General features: G+C 33.6%; 1 protein-coding gene across 1 annotated transcript in view; it reads left to right on the forward strand.

Annotated features, from left to right (window-relative positions):
* The first annotated feature begins 7,494 nt into the window (after nucleotides 1-7,494).
* The window catches only part of LOC142235489 (uncharacterized), a 28,582-nt gene continuing 15,202 nt past the window's right edge, over nucleotides 7,495-20,874 (forward strand). Inside the window, exon 1 of the mRNA XM_075306744.1 lies at nucleotides 7,495-8,290. Within this exon, the coding sequence (XP_075162859.1) occupies nucleotides 7,495-8,290 (796 nt within the window). The remainder of the gene's footprint in view (nucleotides 8,291-20,874) is intronic.

A 20,874-nucleotide genomic window follows, 5' to 3' on the forward strand; every position in this document is an offset into this window, starting at 1 on the left:
TAAAAATTATAACAAATTATAAAAATTATTTATTTGACAAAATATCACAGAATTTTTTTAATTTACATCCAAAACATTGAATTCGGATCACACCTAAAGAAGGATGGAAGTCCTCCCTTTCAACAGCCGTTTCACTGAATTTACATCACTTCTTTAGGTGTGATCCAAATCAATGTTTTGTATGTAAATAAAAAATTCTGTAATATTTTGTCAAATAAATAATTTTTATAATTTTTTATAATTTTTAATGGATTCCAACGCTTGTCGGAAACGATTGACTTCAAATATTTTCAAAAATTCACAATTTTTCCAGATTGAATTTAGCATTTTTTTCTACAAAATATAAATCATTTGTACCATTTTATGAATTCTTACTCTGTTTTTAACCTATTTGAAACAAAAAAAGTTAAAATTAAACATTAACAAGTATATACGGCCGTAAGTTCGGCCAGGCCGAATCTTATGTACCCTCCACCATGGATTGCGTAGAAACTTCTATGAAAGACTGTCATCCACAAATTGCAACTCACTCGAATCAAATTTGCTCCTCCAATAGGCTCCAAAACCAAATCTCGGGATCGGTTTATATGGGGGCTATAAATGATTATGGACTGATATGGACCACTTTTGGCATGGTTGTTAAATATCATATACTACCACCACGTACCAAATTTCAACCTGATCGGATGAATTTTGCTTCTCCAAAAGGCACCGGAGGTCAAATCTGGCGATCGGTTTATATGGGAGCTATATATAATTATGGACTGATAGGAACCAATTCCTGCATGGTTGTTGGATACCATATACTAAAATCACGCACCAAATTTCAACCGAATGGCAAGAATTGTGCTCTTCCAAGATGCTCCGGAGGCCAAATCTGGGGATCGGTTTATATGGGGCCCATATATAATTATGGACCGATATCGACCAATTTTTGCATGGGTGTTTGAGGCCATATATTAACATCACGTACCAAATTTCAACTGAATTAGATGAATTTTGGTCTTCCAAGAGGCTCCGGAGGTCAAATCTGGTGATCGGTTTATATGGGGGCTATATATAATTAATGACCGATATGGACCAATTTTTGCATGGTCATTAGAGACCATATACTAACATCATGTACCAAATTTCTCCGGATCGGATGAAATTTATTTCTCTTAGAGGCTCTGCAAGCCAAATCGGGGGATCGGTTTATATGGGTGCTATATATAAATATGGACCGATGTGGACCAATTTTTGCATGGTTGTTAGAGACCATATACTAACACCATGTACCAAATTTCAGCAGGATCGGATGAAATTTGCTTCTGTTAGAGGCTCTGCAAGCCAAATCGGGGGATCGGTTTATATGGGGGCTATATATAACTATGGACCGATGTGGACCAATTTTTGCATGGTTGTTAGAGACCGTATTCTAACACCATGTACCAACTTTCAGCCGGATCGGATAAAATTTGCTTCTCTTAGAGGCTCCGCAAGCCAAATCGGGGGATCGGTTTATCTATATATAATTATGGACCGATGTGGACCAATTTGTGCACGGTTATTAGAGACCATATACTAGCACCATGTACCAAATTTCAGCCGGATCGGATGAAATTTGCTTCTCTTAGAGGCCTAGCAAGCCAAATTTGGGGGTCCGTTTATATGGGGGCTATACGTAAAAGTGGACCGATATGGCCCATTTGCCAAGTTTCAAGTCGATAGCTTGTTTCGTTCGGAAGTTAGCGTGATTTCAACAGACGGACGGACGGACATGCTCAGATCGACTCAGAATTTCACCACGACCCAGAATATATGTACTTTATGGGGTCTTAGATCAATATTTGTATGTGTTACAAACGGAATGACAAAGTTAATATACCATCCTATGGTGGAAGATATAAAAATATGAAAAACCCAAGTTATAAAAAACTGAATTAAAAGAACTTTCTGGGTTGTTAAAATAAAAAAAAAGACATCATTGGGAGTGCATCTTCTGGAAGTGCTTTTAAAGTTCTGCCTTTGGAAGAACTTCCAATTTTTTTTGCTTGGGCCCTTTTCGCTCTAGGACGCATTTTTAAGGAGTTATGACCAATACAAGTTCTTTATTTAACATTTTGAATTGTTCAGCGATTTTTTTTTTTTTTTTGAAATTTTGATCTTTTGGGGGTGGTCATGAATTAACGTCCCTCTCGCTAGAGGACGCATATTTTAGGTGTTAATGCCAAAATAAGTCTTTCATTTAAAAATTTGACATTTTCGAGGATTTTCATTGAAATTTTTATTTTTTTGGGGTGGTCATGCATTAAGATCCTTTCGATCTAGGACGCATATTTAAGGAGTTGTGGCCAAAATAAGTTTTATGTTATGATATGGCCGAACTTACGGCCGGGCTCTCTAAAATAGCCCAACCATAAAAAATCCCATCAGCTTGGTATCTAGTGAATGGTGCGAAATGCTAAAAAATGAACATGAATGGATACTAGCTTTTTAAAAATTTTCTCGCCATGTAGCATCTGAAATCTCTCGCCATTGTTTGTTTTATAATTCAAAAATTCTGCTGATAAAAAAGAAAAAATAACTTCAACTTTTATAACAGTCCTTTCTAAGAAGATCATGATATGAAAACAAACGAAAGTAAATAAATATTTTAAGATATCAAGATAAGTATGAAAATAGTTATGAAAAATCCACACTATCTTCCCTAAATACGTCATACATTGTATTTGACGTTCATTTGGAGTATTTTGCTCACAATCAATTTTTTAACAGATGCAACAAAGGAGTATAACGTCATTGTTATTATTTGGATTCCTGCATAAACAGGAACGAGTTGGAGTCTAAAAAACACAAGTATATACAGCAGTAAGTTCGGCCGGGCCGAATCTTAAATACCCTCCACCATGAATCAAATATTTTAGAGGAATCATTAACATCTCTTGTAAGTGTGCAAGAAAATTATAAAATAACGTTTTGATTTGAAATCTTAAATCTGTAAATTTTCACCCGAGGAATAAAATCTAGAAATTTTGCATTGAGTTTCAGGCAATTTTCATGATCAGTACGCTTTCTATACCCTCAAGAAGTGAAATCGGTCTATATGAAGGCCTTACCAAATGGATCGATAAAAATTTAATCCGATACACGTTTTTGTGAGCCTACAGTACCAGAATATTTACAATTTCAGCAAATCGGATAAAAACTACGGTTTCTATAAGCCCAAGACCCCAAATGGGGAGGTCGGTTTATATGGGGACCATACCAAAAAATGGACCGATGCTCAGCATTTTTGGCACACCTCGTTATGGTTCTTAAAGACCTCTAGATTTCCAACTTCAGGTAAATTGAATAAAAACTGCGGATTCTAGAAGCCCAAGAAATAAAATCGGGAGATCGGTCTATGTGGGGGCTATACCAAAATATGGACCGATACTCACAATTTTTGGCACACGTATTTGTGGTCCTACAATACCTCTAGATTCCAATTTCGGTTTCTACACACCAAAAAAAAGTAAAATCGGGAGATCGGTCTATATGGGGGCTATACCAAATCATGGACCGATACTCACCATTTTTGGCACACCTCTTTATGGTCATAAAATACCTCTAGATTTCAAATTTCACCATTTGTGGCACACCTTTTGATGATCCTCAAGTACCTCTAGATTTTCAATTTCAGGCAAATTGGATAAAAACTACGATTTCTATAAGCCCAAGACCCCAAATCGGGAGGTCGGTTTATATGGGAACTATATCAAAACCTGGACCGATATAGCGCATCTTCGAACTTGAACTGCCTGCAGATAAAAGACGAGCTTGTGCAAAATTTCAACACGATTGCTTCATTATTGAAGACTGTGGCGTGTTTACAACAGACAGCCAGACAGACAGACGGACATGGTTATATCGTCATAGAATTTCTCCCTGATCAAGAATATATATACTTTGTATAGTCGGAAATCGACATTTCGATGTGTTACAAACGGAATGACAAACTTATTATACCCCCGTCACCATTCTATGGTGGTGGAAATTATTCCCAGCTAGAGATACATCACTTAAAAATTTATATTTTCCTTAAACAATCATTTCACTAAAATTAGCCCTAGCTCATTTTTTTGCCCTGCACCACTCTTTGGAATATGTTTGCCATAACCAGATTTGATTTTGATTTGTTAGAAGTGGTCATGGATTGAGGTCCTTTTCGCTCTAGGAAGCATATTTAAGGATTTATGACCAAAATATGTTTATAATTTAAACATTGAATTTTTCGAGGATTTTCATCGCAATTTTGATTTTTTGGGTGTGATCAAGAATTTTCATCCAAATTTTGATATTCAGGAGTGGTCACGAATTGAAGTCCTTTTCGCTCCAGGACGCTAATTTAAGAAGTTATGGCCAAAATAAGTCTTTCATTTAAAAATTTAAATTTTTTCAGTATTTGGATTGACTTTTCGATTTTTCGGGGTGGTCATGAATTAAGCTCCTTTTCGCTCTAGGACGCATAGTTTAGGAGATATGAGCAAAACAAATCATTCATATAAAAATTTCAATTTTTTCAGGATTTGGGTGGAATTTTCGATTTTTTATGGGTGGTCATGAATGAATCTCCTTTTCGTTCTAGGACGCATAGTTTAGGAGATATGAGCAAAACAAGTTTTTCATATAAAAATTTCAATTTTTTCAGTATTTGGATGGAATTTTCGATTTTTTGGGGGTGGTCATGAATTTAGCTCCTTTTTGCTCTAGGACGCATAGTTTAGGATTTTTCAGGATTTGGTTGGAATTTTCGATTTTTTGGGAGTGGTCATGAATGAAGCTCCTTTTCGCTCTAGGACGCATAGTTTAGGAGATATGAGCAAGACAAGTTTTTCATATAAAAATTTCAATTTTTTCAGGATTTGGTTGGAATTTTCGATTTTGGGGGTGGTCATGAATTAAGCTCCTTTTCGCTCTAGGAGCAAAACAAGTTTTTCATTCAAAAATTTAAATTCTTTCGGGATTTGAATAGGATTTTCTATTTTTTGGGGGTGGTCATGAATTAAGCTCCTTTTCGCTCTAGGACGCATAGTTTAAGAGATATGAGCAAAACAAGTTTCTCATATAAAAATTTAAATTTTTTTTGGGATTTGAATGGAATTTTCGATTTTTTGGGGGTGATCATGAATTAAGCTCCTTGTCGCCCTAGGACGCATAGTTTAGGAGATATGAGCAAAACAAGTTTTTCATATAAAAATTTCAATATTTTCGGGATTTGAATGGAATTCACTAAAGGAAAAATTCACTAAAGGACAGGATTTAAGATATAGAAACATTATATCAACAACTAAATCGACACACAACAAGAAGATAAAGACATTAAAAAGAAACAAAATGGAAGAATACAATTTCAAATTTAATTCAGTTTGGTTTGTGAATAAAACAGACGTAGAATTTCCCGAAGAGAGCAAATGGCTTCTCTCCCTGGGCTCAAAATTCGCTTTGCCAGTGGACAAAAGCATAAAATTGATAGCAGATTTGGAACAGTGGGTACAAACAATTAGTGACGAAAAAGAGAAAGATATTGTTCGGTCAGAAATTGCCAATAGAATACTAACTCACAAAAGAACAAATAAAAACAACTTAAAAGAGAAAATCATTCTCAACATACAAAGATACAAAAAACAAAGATACAAAAAACTTTCTTAAGCGACACGGCAAAAATATAATTATTACAAAATCGGATAAAGGCAACAAAACAGTTGTTATGTATAGAGATGACTACACTCTTAGAAAAATATGTTTTTCATATGTTCCGATATAAACAAAATGTGTTTCGGGTACAATTTTAAAACACAATATATTTAAGTGCAAACATGTAATGTTCCTAAACTAACACTAAATGTTTGGGACATCTATGTTAATATGTTAGAATATATTATGTTTGGGGCATGAATGTTTCATAAAAATCATATGTGTGAATGCAAACATATATAAATTTACAAATTTCGACTAAACATACATATGTTGTGATATTTTATTCAAAGCGACAGAGAGAGTATAGAGAAAGAAATAGAGATGGGAACCGGGAGAGTTGACAAAAGATATCAACATAACACAGCGAAAGAATGTTGTATGTTGTTTCGGAAAACTGTTTTATGATAAGGCCAAAAATTTGATATGCTTAAGTCTAAATATTATTTAATTTGAATAAAGAGAATGGACATTCGGAACCAAGAGAATAGACATTTGAAAAACAAACAGCATATGTTTTCGCCTTGAGAGCAGCATTTTATGTATGTGTGGACATGTGTTTTGTTTATCATTTTGGCATTATGGGCACAATTTTTTTCTTGGTTCGTTAAAAGAAATCAGGGGTCTTCATAAAAATAACGAAAGGGCACTATACTCTTTTTAGAGTTGGGATAGTAAAATAAAATAAGGAGGAAATAGTGAAAAATTACACAGTAAAATATATAAAAACAAAGTTTAGTTCCTCTTTATTAATAAGTAGTCCACGAGGAGTTGACGGACACCTTCAAATATAAAAGCGGGCATTAAGTTCGAGTTTTGCAGCTAAAACAATTTAAAAAGTTTATTTTCTTTAAAATGAATTATTAACGAAAAATAAAAGGCATTTTAGAGCGATGGTGTTAAATGCTAGTAAAAAATTGTTCACGCCTAAATAAATTTATGTTTATATTATAAAATTACTTATGTATGTTTATACTCGACTCCACGTTCTTCTTTTGTTAGAGTTTTTGAATACCAAATTTTAAAGTTTTGTACCAAAAACAGTTTTTTGTTACAAAATTGTTATTTTTGCTTTAAAAAAATAATATTTTATCCAAAAATCAGTCAATTTCGTTTATATCAAGCACTGTTACTGACTATAAATCTTTAATAACCCACATTTCAAAGTTTTAAAGTTAAATTAAAAAAAAGTGTTCGGTCGGAGCAGGGATTGAACCCACGACCCTTTGCATGCAAGGCAGACATGCTAACCACTGCTCCACGTGGCAAACAAATGTATGTTTCTGTTAAATAATGTTATGTTTGCATGGGCTCGTGGGCGCTGCAAACTATGCTATATAAATGTAACTTATAACGATAATTATTTGCTGGTGACTATAACAGCTACGTAGCCCAGTGGATAGTGTGTTGGCTTACAAACTGTATGGTCCTCGGTTCGATTCTCCGTGCAGACGGGAGGTAAAATTTAAAAAATTTATAAAAGTGAATAATTTCTTCAACATTATTTGTATTACAGAAAAAGGTGCCAAGAATTAAAATATTTCGTGGAAGTGAAAATAACGAGTATGTTAGGGAATGAGCACAATCGTCTTTGGGAAAAATTCTTCCAAGCATACAATATTTTTGGGCTCAAAATGCTTCCAAACATATAATATGTTCACATAAAACAAACATATTAATGTTTCGGCAGTATCCAATAATATATATTCTTCCTGCAAAATATGTTTGGAACATATGTTAAAGAAGCGATTTTTTTTGAGGGTGTACAAAAATGGAATGCGAGAACTTCTAGATGATAAACAGACCTATAAATCTTGTAGAACGGACCCAACACAAAAGCTATTAAGGAAAAATAACAAATTAATAATGGAATTCTACAAACAAAGCTACATTTCAAAATACGAAAAATTCCAGCTTACTTCAAATTCAGCTACGGCTCCTCGTCTGTATGGACTTCCAAAAATTCATAAACAAAATATGCCACTTCGCCCTATCGCGTCATCTTTCGAAGTTCCATGTTACAACTTGGCAAAATACATTGGAACGATTTTGAAGAATATTATATTGGAAATATATAACATAAAAAACTCACTAGAACTTAATGTAAAATTAGACAACATCTATCTGGACGAAGACGACATACTTATATCTCTCGACGTGGTATCATTGTTCACCAATATACCGATTCATTTAGCAATTAAAAACATAATGACAAAATGGGAATCTCTCCAGAATCACACAAAAATACCAAAATCGCAATTTCTAAAAGCTCTCCAATTTTGTCTCAATGACAACAATTATTTCATATTTGTGGACAACATCTACAATCAAACTTATGGAATGCCAATGGGAAACCCGTTATCTCCAACTATAGCCGATATTATTCTGGACACTTTATTGGAATCGTGTTTGACAGAATTGGATCAACAAAATATACACATAAAAATGATCACAAAATATGTAGATGATCTATTTGCCATAATAAAGAAGAAGGATGAGCATAAAATACTAGAAACATTCAACAACTATCACAAACAAATACAATTCACACTTGAAAAAGAAGAAAATCAATGCATTCCATATTTGGATATAAAAGTTTATAGAGAGAAAAACAAAATAATAACGGATTGGTACGCAAAACCCATTGCATCTGGTCGTTTAATAAATTTTCATTCAACCCAGCCTATAAGGCAGAAAATTAACACAGCAAATCAACTAATATCCAAAGTTATCACTCTGAGTGATAAAAAATTTCTACACAAAAATGTTAAAATAATTAGGAATATATTAACTAATAATGGTTTCCCTATAAACATTACAAATAATCTAATTGACCGCACACTTAATATAAATCCAACAAAACAAACCGAAAAGAACCAATCTGGCAACATCAAATATTTTGGAATTCCCTACATACCCAAACTTACAGAACAAAAACATTTACAAGATATCATAAACCAAAGACAATAAACTCTAGGAAGATAGGAAATTGGCTACTGAGGATATCAAACCATTTACCGTGTTAGTTTCATACTCGAACCAAACGCGTATACGACAAGTATTGGCATAGCATTAAAATGCAAATAAAAATAAATTAAGTGCACGAAATAAATTTCCATAAAGGGGAAAATGTAATTTTTTTGTTGTAGCCTAAAATTTAACATTGTTTCATTAAGAAAATTAAGTTTTTCATTTAAAAAATAAAAACGAAAAATAAATAAAAAAATTACAAACATGTATGGAACTAACATGGTAAATGCAACATTTGGTATGACGCAAGCCAATTTCCTATCTTCCTCAAGTTTATTGTCTTTGTATGAAATAACATGTACTGGAAACTCTACCGAGAAATGCAGTAAATGCTATATCGGCACAACAAAGCGCAGCTTAGCTACACGAATTGCAGAGCACGAAGGAGATATAAAAAAGAAAAGATGACAACAGCATTGGCTCAACACTGCATAGAGATCAACCATAATGCAGATCTACGAAACGTAAAAATATTGGACAAAGAGAGAAGAGAAAATAAGAGATATACATTAGAGAGTTTACGTATACAACAAAAAACAACAAGTGCAATAAACAGAAAAGAAGACAAAGACAATGCTAACGCCAACTACAGCATTGTATTGTTATAGTTTAGTCGGTTACCATCTGTGATAGCAACATAAGTTTTACTGTGATATTAGTTTAAGTTAATTATTTTTGCAATTACAAAATATGTGTTTTATATCGAATTCTAGTAATATCGTAATAATTGGCGTATTTGTTTGCAAATGTAATTGACGATAGATTGAATGTAAGTGAAACTTGTACAAAAATCAATAGAATGTATGTTAAGATCTAATATATTTCACTATTATATTGTTGCCAGATCCAATAAAAAAATCATCCCTGATGAAGCTGTAAAAAATCCCAGCGAAACGTTGGATGAAAATAATGGAATAATTCAATATTTGTCTTATTCGCATTCAAAAATGACCTTGAAAGCCCAGAGAAAATAAAGGGTGATTTGTTAAGAGCTTGATAACTTTTTTAAAAAAAAAACGCATAAAATTTGCAAAATCTCATCGGTTCTTTATTTGAAACGTTAGATTGGTCCATGACATTTACTTTTTGAAGATAATTTCATTTAAATGTTGACCGCGGCTGCGTCTTAGGTGGTCCATTCGGAAAGTCCAATTTTGGGCAACTTTTTCGAGCATTTCGGCCGGAATAGCCCGAATTTCTTCGGAAATGTTGTCTTCCAAAGCTGGAATAGTTGCTGGCTTATTTCTGTAGACTTTAGACTTGACGTAGCCCCACAAAAATAGTCTAAAGGCGTCAAATCGCATGATCTTGGTGGCCAACTTACCGGTCCATTTCTTGAGATGAATTGTTCTCCGAAGTTTTCCCTCAAAATGGCCATAGAATCGCGAGCTGTGTGGCATGTAGCGCCATCTTGTTGAAACCACATGTCAACCAAGTTCAGTTCTTCCATTTTTGGCAACAAAAAGTTTGTTAGCATCGAACGATAGCGATCGCCATTCACCGTAACGTTGCGTCCAACAGCATCTTTGAAAAAATACGGTCCAATGATTCCACCAGCGTACAAACCACACCAAACAGTGCATTTTTCGGGATGCATGGGCAGTTCTTGAACGGCTTCTGGTTGCTCTTCACTCCAAATGCGGCAATTTTGCTTATTTACGTAGCCATTCAACCAGAAATGAGCCTCATCGCTGAACAAAATTTGTCGATAAAAAAGCGGATTTTCTGCCAACTTTTCTAGGGCCCATTCACTGAAAATTCGACGTTGTGGCTCGTTAGTAAGTCTATTCATGATGAAATGTCAAAGCATACTGAGCATCTTTCTCTTTGACACCATGTCTGAAATCCCACGTGATCTGTCAAATACTAATGCATGAAAATCCTAACCTCAAAAGAATCACCCTTTATATACAGAGAAAATAGGAATTTTCGATTTTTTGGGGGTGGTCATGAATTAAGCTCCTTTTCGCTCTAGGACGCATAGTTTAGGAGATACGAACAAAACAAGTTTTTCATATAAAAATTTCAATTTTTTCAGGATTTGGATGGAATTTTCGATTTTATGGAGGTGTTTTTGAATTAATCTTCTTCTCGCACTAGGACGCATAGTTTAGGAGATATGAGCAAAACAAGTTTTTCATATAAAAATTTCAATTTTTCCAGGATTTGGATGGAATTTTCGATTTTTTGGGGGTGGTCATGAATTAAGCTCCTTTTCGCTGTAGGACGCATAGTTTAGGAGATATGAGCAAAACAAGTTTTTCATATAAAAATTTCAATTTTTCCTGGATTTGGATGGAATTTTCGATTTTTTGGGCGTGGTCATGAATTAAGCTCCTTTTCGCTGTAGGACGCATAGTTTAGGAGATATGAGCAAAACAAGTTTTTCATATAAAAATTTCAATTTTTCCTGGATTTGGATGGAGTTTTCGATTTTTCGGGGGTGCTCATGAATTAAGCTCCTTTTCGCTGTAGGACGCATAGTTTAGGAGATGTGAGCAAAACAAGTTTTTCATATAAAAATTTCATTTTTTCCAGGATTTGGATGGAATTTTCGATTTTTTGGGGGTGGTCATGAATTAAGCTCCTTTTCGCTCTAGGACGCATAGTTTAGGAGATATGAGCAAAACAAGTTTTTCATATAAAAATTTCATTTTTTCCAGGATTTGGATGGAATTTTCGATTTTTTGGTGGTGGTCATGAATTAAGCTCCTTTTCGCTCTAGGACGCATAGTTTAGGAGATATGAGCAAAACAAGTTTTTCATATAAAAATTTCAATTTTTTCAGGATTTTGTTGGAATTTTCGATTTTTTGGGGGTGGTCATGAATTAGGCTCCTTTTCGATCTAGGACGCATAGTTTAGGAGATATGAGCAAAACAAGTTTTTCATATAAAAATTTAAATTTTTTCAGTATTTGGATGGAATTTTCGATTTTTTGGGGGTGGTCATGAATTATGCTCCTTTTCGCTCTAGGACGCATAGTTTAGGAGATATGAGCAAAACAAGTTTTTCATATAAAAATTTAAAATTTTTCAGAGTTTGGATGGAACTTTCGATTTTTTGGGTGTGGTCATGAATTAAGCTCCTTCTCGCTGTAGGACGCATAGTTTAGGAGATATGAGCAAAACAAGTTTTTCATATAAAAATTTCAATTTTTCCTGGATTTGGATGGAATTTTCGATTTTTTGGGGGTGGTCATCAATTAAGCTCCTTTTCGCTGTAGGACGCATAGTTTAGGAGATATGAGCAAAACAAGTGTTTCATATAAAAATTTCACTTTTTTCAGGATTTGGATGGAATTTTCGATTTTTTGGTGGTGGTCATGAATTAAGCTCCTTTTCGCTCTAGGACGCATAGTTTAGGAGATATGAGCAAAACAAGTTTTTCATATAAAAATTTAAATTTTTCCAGTATTTGGATGGAATTTTCGATTTTTTGGGGGTGGTCATGAATTAAGCTCCTTTTCGTTGTAGGACGCATAGTTTAGGAGATATGAGCAAAACAAGTTTTTCATATAAAAATTTCAATTTTTCCAGGATTTGGATGGAATTTGCGATTTTTTGGGGGTGGTCATGAATTAAGCTCCTTTTCGCTCTAAGGCGCATAGTTTAGGAGATATGAGCAAAACAAGTTTTTCATATAAAAATTTCAATTTTTTCAGGAGTTTGTTGGAATTTTCGATATTTAGGGGGTGGTCATGAATTAAGCTCCTTTTCGCTGTAGGACGCATAGTTTAGGAGATATGAGCAAAACAAGTTTTTCATATAAAAATTTCAATTTTTCCAGGATTTGGATGGAATTTTCGATTTTTTTGGGGTGGTCATGAATTAAGCTCCTTTTCGCTCTAGGACGCATAGATTAGGAGATATGAGTAAAACAAGTTTTTCATATAAAAATTTCAATTTTTTCAGGATTTTGTTGGAATTTTCGATATTTAGGGGTGGTCATGAATTAAGCTCCTTTTCGCTGTAGGACACATAGTTTAGGAGATATGAGCAAAACAAGTTTTTCATATAAAAATTTCAATTTTTGCAGGATTTGGATGGAAATTTCGATTTTTTGGGGGTGGTCATGAACTATGCTCCTTTTCGCTCTAGGACGCATAGTTTAGGAGATTTGAGCAAAACAAGTTTTTCATATAAAAATTTCAATTTTTTCAGGATTTTGTTGGAATTTTCGATTTTTTGGTGGTGGTCATGAATTAAGCTCCTTTTCGCTCTAGGACGCATAGTTTAGGAGATATGAGCAAAACAAGTTTTTCATATAAAAATTTCAATTTTTTCAGGATTTTGTTGGAATTTTCGATTGTTTAGGGGTGGTCATGAATTAAGCTCCTTTTCGCTCTAGGACGCATAGTTTAGGAGATACGAACAAAACAAGTTTTTCATATAAAAATTTCAATTTTTTCAGTATTTGGATGGAATTTTCGATTTTATGGAGGTGTTTATGAATTAATCTTCTTTTCGCTCTAGGACGCATAGTTTAGGAGATATGAGCAAAACAAGTTTTTCATATAAAAATTTCAATTTTTCCAGGATTTGGATGGAATTTTCGATTTTTTTGGGGTGGTCATGAATTAAGCTCCTTTTCGCTCTAGGACGCATAGATTAGGAGATATGAGCAAAACAAGTTTTTCATATAAAAATTTCATTTTTTTCAGGATTTTGTTGGAATTTTCGATATTTAGGGGGTGGTCATGAATTAAGCTCCTTTTCGCTCTGGGACGCATAGTTTAGGAGATATGAGCAAAACAAGTTTTTCATATAAAAATTTCAATTTTTCCAGGATTTGGATGGAATTTTCGATTTTTTGGGGGTGGTCATGAATTAAGCTCCTTTTCGCTCTAGGACGCATAGATTAGGAGATATGAGCAAAACAAGTTTTTCATATAAAAATTTCAATTTTTTCAGGATTTTGTTGGAATTTTCGATTTTTTGGGGGTGGTCATGAATTAAGCTCCTTTTCGCTGTAGGACGCATAGTTTAGGAGATATGAGCAAAACAAGTTTTTCATATAAAAATTTCAATTTTTTCAGGATTTGGATGGAATTTTCGATTGTTTAGGGGTGGTCATGAATTAAGCTCCTTTTCGCTCTAGGACGCATAGTTTAGGAGATATGAGCAAAACAAATTTTTCATATAAAAATTTCAATTTTTCCAGTATTTGGATGGAATTTTCGATTTTTTGGGCGTGGTCATGAATTAAGCTCCTTTTCGCTGTAGGACGCATAGTTTAGGAGATATGAGCAAAACAAGTTTTTCATATAAACATTTCAATTTTTCCTGGATTTGGATGGAATTTTCGATATTTAGGGGGTGGTCATGAATTAAGCTCCTTTTCGCTGTAGGACGCATAGTTTAGAAGATATGAGCAAAACAAGTTTTTCATATAAAAATTTCAATTTTTCCTGGATTTGGATGGAATTTTCGATTTTTTTGGGGTGGTCATGAATTAAGCTCCTTTTCGCTCTAGGACGCATAGATTAGGAGATATGAGCAAAACAAGTTTTTCATATAAAAATTTCATTTTTTCAGGATTTGGATGGAATTTTCGATTGTTTAGGGGTGGTCATGAATTAAGCTCCTTTTCGTTGTAGGACGCATAGATTAGGAGATATGAGCAAAACAAGTTTTTCATATAAAAATTTCAATTTTTCCAGGATTTGGATGGAATTTTCGATTTTTTGGGGGTGGTCATGAATTATGCTCCTTTTCGCTCTAGGACGCATAGTTTAGGAGATATGAGCAAAACAAGTTTTTCATATAAAAATTTCAATTTTTTCAGGATTTTGTTGAAAGTTTCGATATTTAGGGGGTGGTCATGAATTAAGCTCCTTTTCGCTCTAGGACGCATAGTTTAGGAGATATGAGCAAAACAAGTTTTTCATATAAAAATTTCAATTTTTTCAGGATTTGGATGGAATTTTCGATTTTTTTGGGGTGGTCATGAATTAAGCTCCTTTTCGCTCTAGGACGCATAGATTAGGAGATATGAGCAAAACAAGTTTTTCATATAAAAATTTCAATTTTTTCAGGATTTTGTTGGAATTTTCGATATTTAGGGGTGGTCATGAATTAAGCGCCTTTTCGCTGTAGGACGCATAGTTTAGGAGATATGAGCAAAACAAGTTTTTCATATAAAAATTTCAATTTTTCCAGGATTTGGATGGAATTTTCGATTTTTTGGGGGTGGTCATGAATTATGCTCCTTTTCGCTCTAGGACGCATAGTTTAGGAGATATGAGCAAAACAAGTTTTTCATATAAAAATTTCAATTTTTTCAGGATTTGGATGGAATTTTCGATTGTTTAGGGGTGGTCATGAATTAAGCTCCTTTTCGCTCTAGGACGCATAGTTTAGGAGATACGAACAAAACAAGTTTTTCATATAAAAATTTCAATTTTTTCAGTATTTGGATGGAATTTTCGATTTTATGGAGGTGTTTATGAATTAATCTTCTTTTCGCTCTAGGACGCATAGTTTAGGAGATATGAGCAAAACAAGTTTTTCATATAAAAATTTCAATTTTTTCAGGATTTAGATGGAATTTTTTATTGTGTAGGGGTGGTCATGAATTAAGCTCCTTTTCGCTCTAGGACGCATAGTTTAGGAGATATGAGCAAAACAAGTTTTTCATATAAAAATTTCAATTTTTCCAGGATTTGGATGGAATTTTCGATTTTTTGGGGGTGGTCATGAATTAAGCTCCTTTTCGCTCTAGGACGCATAGTTTAGGAGATATGAGCAAAACAAGTTTTTCATATAAAAATTTCAATTTTTTCAGGATTTGGATGGAATTTTCGATTGTTTAGGGGTGGTCATGAATTAAGCTCCTTTTCGCTCTAGGACGCATAGTTTAGGAGATATGAGCAAAACAAATTTTTCATATAAAAATTTAAATTTTTCCAGTATTTGGATGGAATTTTCGATTTTTTGGGGGTGGTCATGAATTATGCTCCTTTTCGCTGTAGGACGCATAGTTTAGGAGATATGAGCAAAACAAATTTTTCATATAAAAATTTAAATTTTTCCAGTATTTGGATGGAATTTTCGATTTTTTGGGGGTGGTCATGAATTATGCTCCTTTTCGCTGTAGGACGCATAGTTTAGGAGATATGAGCAAAACAAGTTTTTCATATAAAAATTTCAATTTTTTCAGGATTTTGTTGGAATTTTCGATATTTAGGGGGTGGTCATGAATTAAGCACCTTTTCGCTGTAGGACGCATAGTTTAGGAGATATGAGCAACACAATTTTTCATATAAAAATTTCAATTTTTCCAGTATTTGGATGGAATTTTCGATATTTAGGGGGTGGTCATGAATTAAGCTCCTTTTCGCTCTAGGACGCATAGTTTAGGAGATATGAGCAAAACAAGTTTTTCATATAAAAATTTCAATTTTTTCAGGATTTGGATGGAATTTTCGATTTTTTGGGGGTGGTCATGAATTAAGCTCCTTTTCGCTCTAGGACGCATAGTTTAGGAGATACGAACAAAACAAGTTTTTCATATAAAAATTTCAATTTTTTCAGTATTTGGATGGAATTTTCGATTTTATGGAGGTGTTTATGAATTAATCTTCTTTTCGCTCTAGGACGCATAGTTTAGGAGATATGAGCAAAACAAGTTTTTCATATAAAAATTTCAATTTTTTCAGGATTTTGTTGGAATTTTCGATATTTAGTGGTGGTCATGAATTAAGCTCCTTTTCGCTGTAGGACACATAGTTTAGGAGATATGAGCAAAACAAGTTTTTCATATAAAAATTTCAATTTTTCCAGGATTTGGATGGAATTTTCGATTTTTTGGGGGTGGTCATGAATTATGCTCCTTTTCGCTCTAGGACGCATAGTTTAGGAGATATGAGCAAAACAAGTTTTTCATATAAAAATTTCAATTTTTTCAGGATTTTGTTGGAATTTTCGATATTTAGGGGGTGGTCATGAATTAAGCTCCTTTTCGCTCTAGGACGCATAGTTTAGGAGATATGAGCAAAACAAGTTTTTCATATAAAAATTTCAATTTTTTCAGGATTTGGATGGAATTTTCGATTGTTTAGGGGTGGTCATGAATTAAGCTCCTTTTCGCTCTAGGACGCATAGTTTAGGAGATACGAACAAAACAAGTTTTTCATATAAAAATTTCAATTTTTTCAGTATTTGGATGGAATTTTCGATTTTATGGAGGTGTTTATGAATTAATCTTCTTTTCGCTCTAGGACGCATAGTTTAGGAGATATGAGCAAAACAAGTTTTTCATATAAAAATTTCAATTTTTCCTAGATTTGGATGGAGTTTTCGATTTTTTGGGGGTGCTCATGAATTAAGCTCCTTTTCGCTGTAGGACGCATAGTTTAGGAGATATGAGCAAAACAAGTTTTTCATATAAAAATTTCATTTTTTCCAGGATTTGGATGGAATTTTCGATTTTTTGGGGGTGGTCATGAATTAAGCTCCTTTTCGCTCTAGGACGCATAGTTTAGGAGATATGAGCAAAACAAGTTTTTCATATAAAAATTTCATTTTTTCCAGGATTAGGATGGAATTTTCGATTTTTTGGTGGTGGTCATGAATTAAGCTCCTTTTCGCTCTAGGACGCATAGTTTAGGAGATATGAGCAAAACAAGTTTTTCATATAAAAATTTCAATTTTTTCAGGATTTTGTTGGAATTTTCGATATTTAGGGGTGGTCATGAATTAAGCTCCTTTTCGCTGTAGGACACAAAGTTTAGGAGATATGAGCAAAACAAGTTTTTCATATAAAAATTTCAATTTTTCCAGGATTTGGATGGAATTTTCGATTTTTTGGGGGTGGTCATGAATTATGCTCCTTTTCGCTCTAGGACGCATAGTTTAGGAGATATGAGCAAAACAAGTTTTTCATATAAAAATTTCAATTTTTTCAGGATTTTGTTGGAATTTTCGATATTTAGGGGGTGGTCATGAATTAAGCTCCTTTTCGCTCTAGGACGCATAGTTTAGGAGATATGAGCAAAACAAGTTTTTCATATAAAAATTTCAATTTTTTCAGGATTTGGATGGAATTTTCGATTGTTTAGGGGTGGTCATGAATTAAGCTCCTTTTCGCTCTAGGACGCATAGTTTAGGAGATACGAACAAAACAAGTTTTTCATATAAAAATTTCAATTTTTTCAGTATTTGGATGGAATTTTCGATGTTATGGAGGTGTTTATGAATTAATCTTCTTTTCGCTCTAGGACGCATAGTTTAGGAGATATGAGCAAAACAAGTTTTTCATATAAAAATTTCAATTTTTTCAGGATTTAGATGGAATTTTCGATTGTTTAGGGGTGGTCATGAATTAAGCTCCTTTTCGCTCTAGGACGCATAGTTTAGGAGATATGAGCAAAACAAGTTTTTCATATAAAAATTTCAATTTTTCCAGGATTTGGATGGAATTTTCGATTTTTTGGGGGTGGTCATGAATTAAGCTCCTTTTCGCTCTAGGACGCATAGATTAGGAGATATGAGCAAAACAAGTTTTTCATATAAAAATTTCAATTTTTTCAGGATTTTGTTGGAATTTTCGATTTTTTGGGGGTGGTCATGAATTAAGCTCTTTTTCGTTTAGGAGATATGAGCAAAACAAATTTTTCATATAAAAATTTCAATTTTTTTCAGGATTTGGATGGAATTTTCGATTGTTTAGGGGTGGTCATGAATTAAGCTCCTTTTCGCTCTAGGACGCATAGTTTAGGAGATATGAGCAAAACACGTTTTTCATATAAAAATTTCAATTTTTCCTGGATTTGGATGGAATTTTCGATTTTTTGGGCGTGGTCATGAATTAAGCTCCTTTTCGCTGTAGGACGCATAGTTTAGGAGATATGAGCAAAACAAGTTTTTCATATAAAAATTTCAATTTTTCCTGGATTTGGATGGAATTTTCGATTTTTTGGGCGTGGTCATGAATTAAGCTCCTTTTCGCTGTAGGACGCATAGTTTAGGAGATATGAGCAAAACAAGTTTTTCATATAAAAATTTCAATTTTTCCTGGATTTGGATGGAGTTTTCGATTTTTTGGGGGTGCTCATGAATTAAGCTCCTTTTCGCTGTAGGACGCATAGTTTAGGAGATATGAGCAAAACAAGTTTTTCATATAAAAATTTCATTTTTTCCGGGATTAGGATGGAATTTTCGATTTTTTGGTGGTGGTCATGAATTAAGCTCCTTTTCGCTCTAGGACGCATAGTTTAGGAGATATGAGCAAAACAAGTTTTTCATATAAAAATTTCATTTTTTCCAGGATTAGGATGGAATTTTCGATTTTTTGGGGGTGGTCATGAATTAAGCTCCTTTTCGATCTAGGACGCATAGTTTAGGAGATATGAGCAAAACAAGTTTTTCATATAAAAATTTAATTTTTTCCAGGATTTGGATGGAATTTTCGATTTTTTGGTGGTGGTCATGAATTAAGCTCCTTTTCGATCTAGGACGCATAGTTTAGGAGATATGAGCAAAACAAGTTTTTCATATAAAAATTTAAATTTTTTCAGTATTTGGATGGAATTTTCGATTTTTTGGGGGTGGTCATGAATTATGCTCCTTTTCGCTCTAGGACGCATAGTTTAGGAGATATGAGCAAAACAAGTTTTTCATATAAAAATTTAAAATTTTTCAGAATTTGGATGGAACTTTCGATTTTTTGGGTGTGGTCATGAATTAAGCTCCTTCTCGCTGTAGGACGCATAGTTTAGGAGATATGAGCAAAACAAGTTTTTCATATAAAAATTTCAATTTTTCCTGGATTTGGATGGAATTTTCGATTTTTTGGGGGTGGTCATGAATTAAGCTCCTTTTCGCTGTAGGACGCATAGTTTAGGAGATATGAGCAAAACAAGTTTTTCATATAAAAATTTCACTTTTTTCAGGATTTGGATGGAATTTTCGATTGTTTAGGGGTGGTCATGAATTAAGCTCCTTTTCGCTCTAGGACGCATAGTTTAGGAGATATGAGCAAAACAAGTTTTTCATATAAAAATTTCAATTTTTCCAGGATTTGGATGGAATTTTCGATTTTTTGGGGGTGGTCATGAATTAAGCTCCTTTTCGCTCTAGGACGCATAGATTAGGAGATATGAGCAAAACAAGTTTTTCATATAAAAATTTCAATTTTTTCAGGATTTTGTTGGAATTTTCGATTTTTTGGGGGTGGTCATGAATTAAGCTCCTTTTCGCTGTAGGACGCATAGTTTAGGAGATATGAGCAAAACAAGTTTTTCATATAAAAATTTCAATTTTTTCAGGATTTGGATGGAATTTTCGATTGTTTAGGGGTGGTCATGAATTAAGCTCCTTTTCGCTCTAGGACGCATAGTTTAGGAGATATGAGCAAAACAAATTTTTCATATAAAAATTTCAATTTTTCCAGTATTTGGATGGAATTTTCGATTTTTTGGGCGTGGTCATGAATTAAGCTCCTTTTCGCTGTAGGACGCATAGTTTAGGAGATATGAGCAAAACAAGTTTTTCATATAAACATTTCAATTTTTCCTGGATTTGGATGGAATTTTCGATATTTAGGGGGTGGTCATGAATTAAGCTCCTTTTCGCTGTAGGACGCATAGTTTAGAAGATATGAGCAAAACAAGTTTTTCATATAAAAATTTCAATTTTTCCTGGATTTGGATGGAATTTTCGATTTTTTTGGGGTGGTCATGAATTAAGCTCCTTTTCGCTCTAGGACGCATAGATTAGGAGATATGAGCAAAACAAGTTTTTCATATAAAAATTTCATTTTTTCAGGATTTGGATGGAATTTTCGATTGTTTAGGGGTGGTCATGAATTAAGCTCCTTTTCGTTGTAGGACGCATAGATTAGGAGATATGAGCAAAACAAGTTTTTCATATAAAAATTTCAATTTTTCCAGGATTTGGATGGAATTTTCGATTTTTTGGGGGTGGTCATGAATTATGCTCCTTTTCGCTCTAGGACGCATAGTTTAGGAGATATGAGCAAAACAAGTTTTTCATATAAAAATTTCAATTTTTTCAGGATTTTGTTGGAAGTTTCGATATTTAGGGGGTGGTCATGAATTAAGCTCCTTTTCGCTCTAGGACGCATAGTTTAGGAGATATGAGCAAAACAAGTTTTTCATATAAAA

This window comes from Haematobia irritans, chromosome 1 (genome assembly GCF_050003625.1).
Source record: "Haematobia irritans isolate KBUSLIRL chromosome 1, ASM5000362v1, whole genome shotgun sequence".
Classification (NCBI taxonomy): domain Eukaryota; kingdom Metazoa; phylum Arthropoda; class Insecta; order Diptera; family Muscidae; genus Haematobia; species Haematobia irritans.